At 39.0% G+C, this 14,471-nt stretch overlaps 1 protein-coding gene across 29 annotated transcripts in view; it reads left to right on the plus strand.

Moving 5' to 3' along the window:
• Positions 1-14,471, plus strand: part of PPFIA2 (PTPRF interacting protein alpha 2) — a 493,962-nt gene that overhangs the window by 453,555 nt on the left and 25,936 nt on the right. For all 29 annotated transcript variants that reach the window (XM_073214786.1, XM_073214785.1, XM_073214788.1 and 26 more), the window contains 2 exons: positions 7,531-7,612; positions 10,470-10,670. In XM_073214786.1, the coding sequence (XP_073070887.1) occupies positions 7,531-7,612; positions 10,470-10,670 (283 nt within the window). The remainder of the gene's footprint in view (positions 1-7,530; positions 7,613-10,469; positions 10,671-14,471) is intronic.

Consider the following 14,471-nt stretch of genomic DNA (forward strand, 5'->3'; position numbering starts at 1 on the left):
TTGTAGCATTTCTCTTTGGAATAATTACGTTAATTAAGATATACATTTTTCAGCTTGCACATGTTTTGAAGAAACTGGAGTGGCACCACATTTTGTTCGCATTTCCTGATCAAAATTTCAAGTACTTTCTCAAATATGCAATTTTGATTTCCATAGACTTGATCAGCAAGTATGGATTTCTGAATGATAGATTTATAGCCCACTGTCAAATTGAAATTTGAGGAGATCCTATTTACACTCTTCACTGTTGAATTATAGTGGAACCAGATACATTTTACAAGTAACAGTGTGAAATATAAGTAAATTTACCGCTAGCATCATGTAAGAAGGTTTTATTCTCTGTGCTACACTGTTAAGAAGTAGATTCAGTAGTCAAATTATTTTGGCATATTTTATTCTTGGTACTTACCCAGCCATACATTTATTTTTTCTGGTTTTATCAATAACTAAATACTTGTCATGTGCCACAGTAAATAAATCAGCCCTACAGATAAAATTTTCAATCAGAGAATTACTTTGTATTACAATTACACAAAATCAATTGAACTGAAACCAATTACTACAAATTCAGCTTTTCCATACCAGTGAAACAGGTGGGACTAAACTCCTTCCTCTGGTGGACATGCAGAACCTGATAATAGTTTGGAGTGAAAAGAAAAGAAAAGTCGTGACTCCTTTCTTCTCTTACAATGTTGAGGATTAAAACATGTGATGGTGAGAGGATAAAGACCAGGTACTAAATTAGCCAGGAGGTCTGATAAATATATGTCGTTTCTAAATGTAAATGAACCACAAGAAACAAGGAGACTGAGAGACTATCATTGAACTTAATGTTAGCAACAAAGTGAGTGCTATTACCTTCCTTTCTCAGTTATGGAAAATTTAGAGAGACTGATTAGCTAAGGAACAGTGTCGGGGTGAAGAGAGCTGACTCTGCAAGGCTGCTCGGGGCTTCAGTTCTGGCTCTGCTCTTCACTGGACCTCTGCTCCAGGTGGCCTCTGTTCTTTAGGGTCCTCATCTGCAAATGGGTATCAATATACATCGTATTGGATTGTAAAGATGAAATGAGCTATACATAGACAGCACTTAGGATAGTGCTTCGCACATAGTAAGTGATAAATGCATGTTAACTATTATTGTCTGGACCCAAGCTCTAATTTGTCTTATCCAGAAGCTTGGCTCTTTCAAACCATATCATATCGCAGAAGAATATGAAATGGTTCAGATGAACAAGAGAACACATCAGATAAATCTCTACGATAGTACTTACTGCATTAAGCTTCATATTTCAAATCACATTACATTTTTTAAATTTTAAATGCAGTATGATGAATACAATAAGTAGAGCATTTACAAGCTGTAATATGTGTAAGGAAGAAAATTAATCTTGTCTGGAGAGATCTCGATCCTGAAGGACAAAGCATGAGCTGTGTCTGAAGGAGAAGCACGAGTTTGCCGTGATTATCATGCAGACAGATGTGTCGGGCAGGAGGAAAGGGCGTACGCAGAGCCACAGAGGGTGAAGTGGAAAGCGGTATTTGGGGAATGGCAGGTATTTCAGTGCATATTGAGCACCAGAGGCTGGGGGGACAGCCACAGCCAGATCCCTCAGGGTCATTACAGTCATGCTGAGATTTTTGATCTTTACATTTAGGACAGTAGGGAGGTTTGTAAGTGATAAATCTTACAAGAATATTTGTGTTTAGGAAGGTCTCACTGAATGTTAGAAAGGGATGGGGGGGAGAGGAAACCAAACAAGAGACAGGGAGACGCTGGGAGTCCATTGCCATGATCCCCAAGCGATGATGGTTTGAACGAAAGCTTTGGTAGTAGTCAATTTGCAATATATTTTATATAATGTTACAGAGTGTGTTTTTTTTTTCGCTTTCTGAGCAGCCACCCTTATAACTGCTAAACAAAATCTTTAAACCTTTTTAAGATGCGATAAGTAGTTCAATATCAGCAAAAACAGAATACTTAAAATAGGCCCCATGGTCAAGGATCCTAGGTAATTGTGATCACCGAGACTTCTGTGGATTACAATGTAGCCATCATTCAAAAGATATTCTTGGCTTGAACGTGCAAAGAAAAATGCATGGTGCTGCTGAAGAGCAAACTCTCATCTCTAAGACTTTAGAGTCTTGGGTGAGCGGTAAGGCCCACGCATATGGCGCTAACCAACAGTCTCTGAGTGATGCTGACGCTCTGAGTTCCCCAGTTTTAAAGGAGTCTTTGTGCACTGGGATGATCACAAAAATAAAAGGGTCACAATTTAGGCAAACAGCAAGATTTTGAGAGCTGAAGAAGAAGAAGAACTCATGAGCCCTGGGATATGCTACTTGCAAAGATGGAATTAGTAATCCACGAATTATTTATGCAAGTAAGTTTCTATTTCTGGTCAGAAGTAAGTGACGATTAGGAAGGTAAATCAAGACTAACCAGTTTTTATCTGGGTAATTCAGGTTGAGGGGTATACTTTCCTCATTTGGAGAACCATTGAAGGGTGTCAGAGGACAGTGTTGGGACAAAAGTAACAGCTCACATTCACTGGCTATTCGCACTGTGCGAGGCACTGCTGTGATCACATCACCTATACTTTCTCATCTACCTGTGGTAGCAGCCCTGTGATGTAGGTACTATCACCCGCTTCAGCTCACAGGTGAGGAGACTGAGCACAAGGCCAAGTGATTCACCTGTGGGCGCACAGCCAAGACGGGGCCACATGGGGATCAAGCCCAAGCAGCCTGGCTGCAGAGGCCACTCTCTTCCCCGCTCTGCCATTTAGGCGGATTTTTTTCATGGCAGTGTATTGGAGAGAGAAAATATGAAGGGGAAATTGATAGGCATTAAATGGACAGTGACTGAAGGGACCATCCTGAATGAGAGAAGACATGGTGCTGTATGGTGTTAGACAGTTATATCCCAGACTGGCAATCCCTAAATAACATCCTAGACTACGTGGTCTGAAAATCAAGTCTCTCTTCCTGGGCAGTGATGAGCCATCCACTTTGGCAAGAATATGGGGGAGGAGACTCTTGCTCCCATGCTCTGTGACTTCTTTGAGTAACTAATGAATTTCATGTTTCAGAGGTTACCACTGTATCAAATTTGTTTATTTATAAGTTGTGCTTCTGAGGGCATGAAAACAGGCACTTTGTATGCCCTGGGAGTAACCAAATTGGTTAGGCAGTCAGTTACCTGATTTTTCATAGACTACCATAAACCGCCAGGGTTTGTGTTCAGCAAACATAGAATAAAACCAATAGGATCTCTGAGTCCATAAAATCCTGAAGATACTCTAGGTGAATTGCTTATTCCTAGGGGGCATATAAAAGGAGGTAGTAAACTTTGCCTCAGGCAAGGGAAGGATGGCTTCAGAGGGAGTATTTTTGTTGTGCCTTGAAAATCTAGACAAAGCAGGTGGGAAGACAGCAGCGAGGCATATGGACATTATTTAATGTGATAGAAACGTAGCTTACACATGTGCGCATGCTCCACCAATTAAGTCAAAACTGGAATAGCTGAGGAAAGACATAAAACCCGAAAGTGGAAGAGCTGGAAGTCTCCATTTGGATTCAGTCATCTTAGCAAAGTCAGACTTGCTCAAATTTAAACCAAGTCATCCTTGCTTACATTAGTCTGGATTAGGAATTAGAAATTAAAAGCCTAGAAAATGCCCTTGACTTATTTACATTTTATTGACACTGCATGCCCATAATCATAATGATCTAAAAGTGATCCCTTGGGAAAAGATGGTAAAATATTAGGTTGTTTGGAAAAGAAGAAGGATAAACAAAAACGTTTCTTCAGGCTGAATAGAACTTTTTAGACTTAAATTTGTACTGTGGAAAGTGATCCTACATTGTTGCTCTGGACGAACTGTCACTTGACCTTTGAAAAGGTTGAATCTAGGGCATAGAGAGAATGCATTCCTTTCCATATGTGGACTGGTCGAACAGAGAACAGCAGTATATCCGAAATGCCTGTTTGTGCCATATCAATTTTTTGATTAGTATTCTCCAAGCACTCAGGCCACTCTTTCTCTGTCAGTGACTCCCAAATATCTGATGAGATAAAGTGTGCCCCCTTGCAATTAATGCGCCCCTTAATAATCTGTTAGGAAATCATCATGTATTAAACTCAGTGATTTCCATCTATTATAGTATTGCTCCTATCACTTTATTTATTTAACCTGGCTTCTCTCTCATGCCATTATGCCCAGACATATACACATCTCTTATAAATTTTATATGGTACAAAGTTTTTTATAATCAAGAAGAATTAAATGTAATCTTGCTTTGTAATAAATGCATTTCTTTACATAGTTGATCCTGTCCTGAGGTTTAAAAAAGAAGCAGGTCTGGAGTTAACATTGTGTAGCATGCAGTCCTGGTGCAAAACCCAGCCATCTGCACCTAGTCTGGTAGTTCCTGCACAGTTTCACGTGTGTCAGTTCAAAGACCTCTGCTTGGGGTTCAGCCTTACCAGCTGGGGGCCAAAGGGCAGAATCTACTGAACTTGAGCTAACCTTGTGTCATTATATTTGAATATTCTTACTAAAGTTATGAGAGTTTGCAATTTAAACAAATCAAACAAAAGCAAAGAAAGCTTTTTCAAGGGCTAGATTGCTCAAGGTGTTTCCAAACAGTTTTATCATTAAATGTCTGCTGAGAAGAAGACAGATCTATTGGCTACCATTGCATGGCTTCTTAATCATATTTCTGTCAGTGACCCCAAACTAGATCAGACTTTTGTGATCAGCTACAGTGGGTGCTCTTCTGACAGACTGACCCAAGACAAGGCAGAATTTGAGGAAAATTTTTATTCTTAGAAACATAAAAATTGAGCATTGTTGTAATATAAAATAGGAAAAGATATTTGGACTCCAAAATTAAATACATCATGAGATGCAATTTACTGAAACAAGAAACACCTAAATGTGAACACACCAGCTGACATGTTCAACACAACTATTTCCTGAGCATCTCTTCTGTGCCTGACCTTGTGCTAGATGCTTCAAATTATTTCTGAACAGAAAATATAAAAATTTCATTCCTCCTCGAGCTTATATTTGATTGGGAGATGATAGACTCAGGAATAAGTGATACTCTGTGTTAGAAGTTACTTGCCATGGAGAAAAATAAAACAAGAAATGGGAAAAAGGAATGTCTAGTGGGGATTGTAGGATTGAGGGGAAGAGACACTCAGAGAGAAGGTAACATTTAGTAAAGATAAAAGTAGGTAAGGGACAGGGCCATGTAGAAATAGAGGGGAAGAGCATTTCAGACAAAGAATAGCAGGTGCAAAGGTCCTGAGGCAGAAAGAGGCCTGAACTGTTCCCAGAGAATAACCAGGAAGCTGTGTTGCTGGGTGAGGTGGGAGTTGAGTCAGAGAAATGAGGAGAGTAGGGTGGGTCCTAACCGCTGCTTTGACTTTTATTCTTAGTGAGATAAGGAATGCTTGGAGGGTTATCAGTAGAGAAGTTACAGCATCTGACTTAAGTTTTAACAGGTTCACTCCAGCTTATGTGGTACTGTGTTTATTAGGGAACTTGTCAAAAGTTCTTGCATAACTAAGTGTTCTAACTTTGAAAAACGGCTTTTGTACAACTCAACTCGTAATCCACTTGTGAACATTTTGTATATTTCCTCAGTGTCAAGTGCTTTCTTGTTAAATGTACCAAAACCAATTATAAATGTATATTTGGTTCTTCCCCTTTAATGCCACTCAGCTGTCACCTAACCGAGTGTTTCCTTCTCTGGTGGATATCGCATTAATAATGCTCTTCGGCTCTGCGGAGCCTATTCTAAACTTTCTTGCACATGTTCCCTGCTCAGTCCTATCTCTGCCCTTCCACGCTTACTGCTTGGAGCCCCATTCCCACCTCCTTCCTCCCTGCCCTTCAAAGCCAACTTGGTTGCCAAAGCCATCACCAGTTGTTTCCATGGCCATTAACCTCGCTTCCCAAATCCTCACGCTGAGAATGTGCAGCAGTGAGTTCTAACACCCATTTGTGTATTTTGTGTGTGTGTGTTTAGCCAGCTCACCTGCTTGCTTTCTCTGTTTCACTGGATCCATGTCTCTATTTTCCACCCTGAGCACAGGCCTAAGCTCACTGCAGGTGCTCAAGTACCTGAGGATTGGCTGTTTGACTCTTCACCCCGTTCCTTGGTCACAGTGACACTGAGCTATCCAAGTCTGGTTTTCAAAAGGCATGTCAGTGGGAAGCCCAAGGGAGTGGGTGATGGGCCGGCAAGCTAGGTGAGGGAGCCCCTCAAGTTCTCACGTTGGACAGAGGGTGCCAGTGTCACTCATCCCTGTCCCTGGGCCTGAACCACTTACATGCAGAACTTACCCCTGCTTTCCTGGCTGTCCTTCCAATGAAACAGCAGTTGATTTAGTGTCTCTTCAGCAGCTATATCTCCCACTTCTAGTTGGTAGCATCCACAGCAAACATGAAAAGCTCTTGTGTTACGATTATATATTTTAACATATTATGCATTGTAACACATTATAATAAGTGACTGATAGGAAATATTCAAATGCTTCATTTTGGAGCTCATATATGATATTCGTGATAGATTCTAAGCATGACATATATTCAAAAGAAAGCACTTAATATACTACACTTTTGTTGCTTGTGTGTAAGATCAAAGCATACTAGGAAACAGGAAATGTATTTTTCCAATATAGTTCTAGTCATGTATATATCAATTTGAGTTTCAGGGAAAACACTATTTGCTACTTCAGTGAACAATCTCAGACGAGTTTTGAGATGATAATGGTTGTACAGCTCAGTAGCAGGGACATTGATTCATGATGTATTTGTCGAGACTCTTTACAACTTTTTGTTACCAGAAACAACAATTTGTTGTCATTGAGATGCTTCACTTTCATTAAAAAAATAATGTTATAAATGAAAATAAGTGTACAATTGAATTTCACACCTTACATTGCTTTGCAGTGATGGAAGTCAAGTTATCTCAGGGTTCTGTTCAAATGAGAACCATTTTGTAGTCTGGACAAAGAACTAACTCCTATTTGGCCACCTGAACCCAGAGAATTTACTAACTTCGAGCACATCACTTCAGTGGAGCTAAAGTGACCCAATATACCTCCTTCCCAGATATACAGGCTTCTCTCCCTACCATTGAAATAGTGAGGGCAGAACGACCGAGCCACATGAGATCCCATAATGTATGCTTGAATCTGCATATGTGGGCCATTTTCTTGTGAGAGGTATTTGCTGATGATAAAGTTCAGCTTCTTAGTCCATTAACATTTAGTGTTTGAATTTTAGTGAATAAATGTTGGGGGAAACCATTTTTAAATGTCAGTGTTTCACTCCTAATAAAATCAAAGGGTGAGTTCCATGTTTTACTCAAAGGAAGGAGGAATTGTTATTCCAGATTATCTCATAAAAACCTTGCAAAGGATTATTGGGGTTTTTTTTTAGTGTTGTCATTAAAAATGATCACACACGTCTTTTTTCATATTTACTGACTAATAATCTTTGCTGTGTACCTCAGGCATGAACTTCTAGAAGAGGCTCGGAGGAAGGGGCTACCTTTTGCCCAGTGGGATGGGCCCACTGTGGTTGCGTGGCTGGAGGTAAGAGGCACCACAAGGCTCTCAAATGAATCACTAGCCATCTGAGAGTTTTTAAAGATATAGGTAAAACAGGTTCCTGGAGTCACAGCTTTCCAACAGTCTGAAATAGGCTTAAAGGGAATATCTTCTTTATCTGGAGAGGTTACAGAGAAGAGCCCTCTCCATAGTCAATACTTGGGTGTTATCCAAGATCATTACCGCCACTTAACTGCACAGAGAACCATTCCTTTGCTTGTAATTCAATTCCTGAACCAAATTCTCTAAAACGGACCAGGTAGGTTTAAGCACTTAAAGTAAAGCAAAAAGAGTTATCCCTTGTTCTCCTCTGTGTCTAAACTGAATATTCTAATGAAACGAGAACTACATTTAGTGTTTCCTGCCTAACACAGGGATGTGGAAAAACAAAGCAATACCTGGGCAGAGTAGAGGGCAGTGGAAGCAGACTGGAACAGTGAAGGAAACACATATCTGATCACAGAGGGCACCTTCATCCACTTAGGAGTAGTGTTCACTGCCCCTTGCATCCAGGTCTCTAACGTGGGCTGCTAGCAGCCGCTAGATATGCAGATGTCAGAGCAAAGAAGGATATAGGCATTTCCTGAGTGGCACAGGCAATTAGAACCCATTGTGTTAAGTGGTTGGGGATTATAAATTCACCCACCTTCATGATTATATCCAGAGCTAACAAGTTAATCAATGAGGAAAAATTACAACCCATTTTTGTTTAAACAATAGTCTTATATAGATATAAAACCATGCTTTGCATCTTTTGTTGGACTGAGTGAAAGAAGCCTATATCTCACTTTATTTTATTCTCTCCTGTCAGGGAAATTGTAGCATATTAGTGATAAGTGATGCTTCTTTCAAACATGACTTTAAAATACTGTACTTCAAAAATCAATGATGAGACAAAGTGCCAAAGAAAGAAAGCCCACCTCCAAGCTGATACCAGCCCTCTGTTTAGTTGCACTCCAATAAAACAAGCTGCAGTTTGACAGAGGTTGCTGCTATTTTTCAGCAAGTGATGAACAAATCCTGTAGGTAAAAAAAAACAGATTTAGTGACATTAAGAGGCTAGGAAATGGCAGGCAGGGAAGTTTTTGCTGATTAAACCTATCCTGAACACACAGAAATTGCTCATAATGTGCTTCTTAAAGTGCCTGAAATGATAAATGGAATAAACAAAATGACTGAGCTGGGTGATCCCATGAATGAGAGCTCTTCACTTCTGCCTCCTTAGCAATTCCCTGTGTGCACAGCCTGCTACAAATGACGTGTACAGTAGTGTGACATTTCATACACCATTTATCCACATCAGACACTTTCTAGAAGTCTAATCAGGGGTGATATTGGTAACATCGTCTTGGAAAGCACTTGGGTAATATTAACCAATGTACAAATCCAGGTATCTGAGAAGAGAAAGGGTGGTTTATTTTGAACAACTTGAGTTTATAAACTAAAGAGTCAAGTCCCATCTTCCATCATATCTCATCATACCTGTCAAGTGAAGGTCAGTTCCTTGTCCCTCACCTGCTGGAAGATGACGTAAGCTCTTCGGTCATGCTCTGTACTTAGATCCCCTCTCTCCTTCCTTTTATCTCAGTCACAGCACAGACCATTGACTCAACCAAAGATTTGGCCTCTTGTCTGTCTGTTTCCCCTATGGAAACAAGTAGCCTTCTTATGGGGCAGGATGTTTTAATACAAGGATGTCCACATTAGGTATCTTCTACCATGTGACAAATTATCAACCAACTTGGCCTTGATTTTCTTCAGGAACTTCTGTGGGTCAAGAATCTGCAGTCAAGGTGTCGTTGGTTCAGAGGGCTCACGATGTCAGGGACGGAGGTAGAGCCCAGGCCCTGTGACTCGGTCTGATGCTCTTACCATTGTATTTGCTGATTCATAATTTGTCATCATCTTCTTGCTCTCAGTCTTCTCACTCTCCTACTCTCTCACCTTTGGCTCAATATGTTTATATCAACAAATTAAATAACCAACAACGAATTCTGTGTTCTGGATATTTAACCACCAGGACTTAAGCTACTCCCTTGGATGTGCCAAGCTTCTTATTCATAACTAATGGTCGGGAGGAGTTGGCAGGGAGTGGAGCAGAGAGAATATTCCTTTTTTAAGTGTAATTCAGATGCTACACCGCAGTGCACGTGAGTGGGCACTCAGCCAGTGCTCAAGATGTGTTCCAGATGCTCTTCAATTAGCATATCACTTCATTCTCCAAAAATAATGTTCAAGTAGAAAATCTAATTAAGGTCACATGCTGTAAGGTCATGCATTAGGTGTAGGTAGGTACCTGGGAAATGTGGCCCAGCTACACTACAGGTTTTGGTTAAGATCACAGGCTGGAGATGGTAGAGTTGTCTCTTCCTAGAATGTGACATTAAATTATTCCTTTAAATAATGTGGCATTATTTCCCTGCACTCAAAATTCCACAGAATTTGAAATTTCAGTTACTCATTAAACAGATGTTGATTGAGCCTTTATCAAATGTAGCTCATAGCTATTCTTGTACTTAAACCTAAGGTGAGGGAGAAGAGATATTTGGTGCGGTGCAGCTATTATTTTTATCCCTAATCATACAAATTAGTTAAACTACCCAGTCTGGAGACTCAATTTCAAATATTTCCGTCACTGCCTATCTGGTATTAAATAAAGTACTTGCTGTCCCTGTGCATCTACTCCTCAGGGCAAAATAATAATAGCATCTAACTCAACTGGGGTTATGGCGACAGAAGAGTCCCTACGCGTTAAGTGACTTAGAATGATGCCTAGGCCATGAGACACTGAAATGTTCACTGTCACCATGATCTGTATGTGGGTTTCTCCCGCATCCAACAGCTCTGGTTGGGAATGCCTGCCTGGTACGTGGCCGCCTGCCGAGCCAACGTGAAGAGCGGGGCCATCATGTCCGCTTTATCCGACACTGAGATCCAGAGAGAGATCGGCATCAGCAACCCTCTGCACCGCTTAAAGCTCCGCTTAGCCATCCAGGAGATGGTTTCCCTGACCAGTCCGTCCGCTCCGCCGACGTCCCGAACTGTGAGTCCGTCTGTGCTCCGTCCGCCTCCCAGTGCGGACGGAGCCCTCGCACCGTCCCAGTCCGCAGGGTGAACTTGTAGCAAACATTTCCGTGGCAGCAGGGATTATTCTGGAGAGAGCTGGCTTGCTCTCCATTAACCGCGCTGCTACTTCCAATAGGTCTGCGGTTGCGGGGCTTCGATTCCTATCAGTTCTGAAGGCTGCAACCAAAAGAGAATTGGAGCTAGTGCCTAAAGTTTAGATTTTCCTCCCAAGCAACAAGACCCCTAGTTTATACTTTTTCAGGATGTTTCTCTGTCTCTCTTTTTTTTCTTCAAATGTAATCGAACCTCTCAGGAGTTGAGCTGCTGGCATTAGGTGCTGGCATTAGGGCGTATAGCTCATTACTTCCTAAGCAGTTTTCATCACTATGGAAGTACACAGGTATTTGATGTTTTATAAATACCGGATGGAATACCTTCCATCAAAATCTGTTTGCTTCTCACTTACAAATCTCTATTCTTCTCGTAATTTTGTTCCTATCCTAAGATTAGGGAAGAATAAAATGTCTAAAATGGATATCAGATGAAAAATTCAAATACTAAGTAAAACTCCTAAATTATAGCCATTCTTTCTTTAGTCCAATCATTAACTGAATTTTTTGCTGATAAAAGATATGATTTCTGATGTTAACTGTAGTTCTCTGGCCCCACTTCCTATACAAAATAATAATATATAGAAGAAGAGGTAAAATGAATAGTGCATAAAAGAAAGAAAAGTGGTATTACTTTATTGAAGATTTCAAGCACAAAATTTACTTGTGTAACTTTTTATATGTGGTCTTAAGCAGTTTTAGATTTTTTGCTTCAGTTTTATGGCATTTACCCTTAAATTCCTTCCCAGTGCACTAGAGTCTAGTGCCAGATATACAAAGTTAATTTTTAAAAGACTTTATCTTTCTTGCATAATACCATTTTAACTTCCTCCTAAATAACATGTAGGGAAAATACACAGTCTAGCAAACTCTTATGTATATTATTTTTAAATGTATATACATGCAGTCTACTATAGCTGTGTACTAATGCTGTGTTTCACGCTAAAAAGTAATTCAGAATACATCTAAACAAAAACTGAGCAGGCCGTTAAAATAGTTATTGCAAAACAAATTCAGATCTGATAAAGAATTTCCTGAATAATCCAACTGAGAGAGAAGTATCACAACTGGTTTATATCATCGCTCTCCTCCCAAGAGCAAATGCATATAAAATCATTAAAAATGCCTCATCTTGCAAAAAATTAAGAGCATTTGATATCCCAACATAAAGATGAGCAGTAGAATATACCTTATTATTTCTATTTAGCATCCTAATCCATTTTGGGATGAAAAACAGAATAATTAAGCAGGGTTTTTTTTTCTGAAATGTCTAAAGGAATTTAAATCACAAAGTATTAAAGGTGAGAACATACTTCAGTTTTAAAGAACAGTCAAATGTGAAGAGATCTTGTGAGACTTCATGATGTGTCTTTATTTGGCCCCAAAGGCTTTATTTCCTCGGGTCACGAATACAGAGGGCTTCTTCCAGTTTCCAGTTTCCTAAACTTTTATGCTCTTGGTTGATTATGAGCTTTTGCAATTGCTCTTCCGTCTGCCTGGGACATCCTTCCCACTCCAGAATCACCATCCTTCCCCAGCTCATCCTTCATCTAATAATTTCTGAATATCCTTCCTCTAAAACATTTTCACTAAACCACAAAGTCGGTTTGCTTCACTTCCTGAGTTACCACCCTGTATACTTAGAACAACCATTTTATAGTATTTTCTTCTTGATTTATCCCACACCAGACCAGGCAAGGATATTACCAGGTTGTCCCCAGATCCCAGGCCTTAACGCAGTGCCCTGCAAATTGTAGATAATAAATACTCATCTTAAAAATGATGACTGTACAAGTTGCTCTCTCCACCATTACAGAAGATATGAAAGATGTATGACCCTGACTTCAGAGAGGGCAGCGATAGTAAGGAAAGTACCGCGTGTTCAGCAGTAGGGTTATTAAGAAATGAAAAAGTCTAATTCCTAAATGTGAGGTAGAAGCGATGCTGTGGAATTCCAGGGAAGGAGAAATCCCAGCTGGGTGAGCAAGGATTCAGGAGGAATTAGCATTTGAAAGACAGGTAATAAGTCAGTAATTATTTAGAATTATTAATTTTCTTCACTACTAACTTTTTGATAGGTACTTTTCTAGTCTATTTCCTTAATTTTTCTATAAAGATGAATTATTTCACCCAATATATTTTGGGCTTTGCTTTTAAAACTTAGTAACATAGCTTGAAGATTTTCCTCATTTTTTTAAATATCCTGTTGTAATACCATGTTTAATTGCTACATATCTCCTTCATGGAAATACCATGATTTATGATTTAACCAAATCCCTAACATTGGCTTCTTCACTCATTTAACAATTTTCATTGTGTTTACAATACCATAGTGGATATGCATGAGATTATATCATTGTATAAATAGATCATTTTCATAGTAATATTTGCCTACAGGGCATTTATATTCTTATTACTTTTAAACCTTAATTGCCAAGTTGTATTGGGCAGCTGTTCACCTCCCTTTGATCAACACTGATTATAAGATTGCTTAAATTCAGTTTTTTAAATTGCTAGCAGAATTAAATTTTTTCATATGATTATTGATTGAATAGTAAAATGAATCTTCATCATTATCAATTCCATTTTTCTGTAAGGTTATAGGAATATTCATCTTTATATTAATGTGAGAAAGCTCTTTATTCAGAGAGGATATATGCCCTTTGCCAAATATTAATACAAGTGACAAAAAGAGATAAGTTGTGTTGATTCACTTTAAAAATGACTTAATGAGTGCTTTTTCTTCCTTTTTTACTCTGTCTACATGGGAGTATTCGCTCATTTCAAATATCATATGCTTTGCAGAGAGAAATTTGGATCAATTTCTACTAGTGAATCCACTGCACAAAGATTAAGACATTTTAAAGTCATCACCTAAAATTATATAGTAAGATTCACACTACGCAAATATAAAAGCAGGTTTCTTTCCTTTAAAGAAATGTTATCATGTCTCCCAGAACTCTGCAATTAGTTCAGAAACACAAGTTTCCTGTATGTTTAAGTTTGGATTCGAGTTCCTCAGCCAAATGTATCTTGTTTATTCATTCAAACTCTCAAGGGAAAAGGACAAAGTTTTTGGGCTTTTTTTGTTGTGGTTGTTAATCAGAGCTTCTATCTGACTCTGCCTCCTGTCCTGTCCAGAGGGATGGGCTAGGCACCGAAATAAAATCTAATGTTTACATTTATTATTTTATTTGGCCAGCCCTCACCTTCCAACTTTCTCTTTCTTCTTCCTAAGTTGCTGTTAGTGTAGAAAGCCTCTTACTAATGGAGTAAGGATGGAGATAATCAGTTAATTGAAATATTTGTTTAAAGAGGAATGTCATAAAAACTAAATACATTCTTTATATATTTCATTTTAAGTAAAAAGATATATTCAGGCACTTACAACTTTTTGTTGATACATTTTCTCGCTGAAGTATAGTTGATATACAATGTTATATTGGTTTCAAGTATACAATGTGGTAATTCAGTAGTTATATATGTTATTAAATTCTCACTCCATTGTAGTTACTGTCAACATAGAAAGATGTTACAGAACTATTGACTATATTCTCTATGCTATACTTTAATCCCCATAAGTAATTTATATTATGACTGAGATTTTGTCCCTTTTTATTCCCTTCACCTATTTCACCCACCTACTCCAACTCCTCCCCCATGGTAAC

This window comes from Manis javanica, chromosome 10, assembly GCF_040802235.1.
Source record: "Manis javanica isolate MJ-LG chromosome 10, MJ_LKY, whole genome shotgun sequence".
Lineage (NCBI taxonomy): Eukaryota > Metazoa > Chordata > Mammalia > Pholidota > Manidae > Manis > Manis javanica.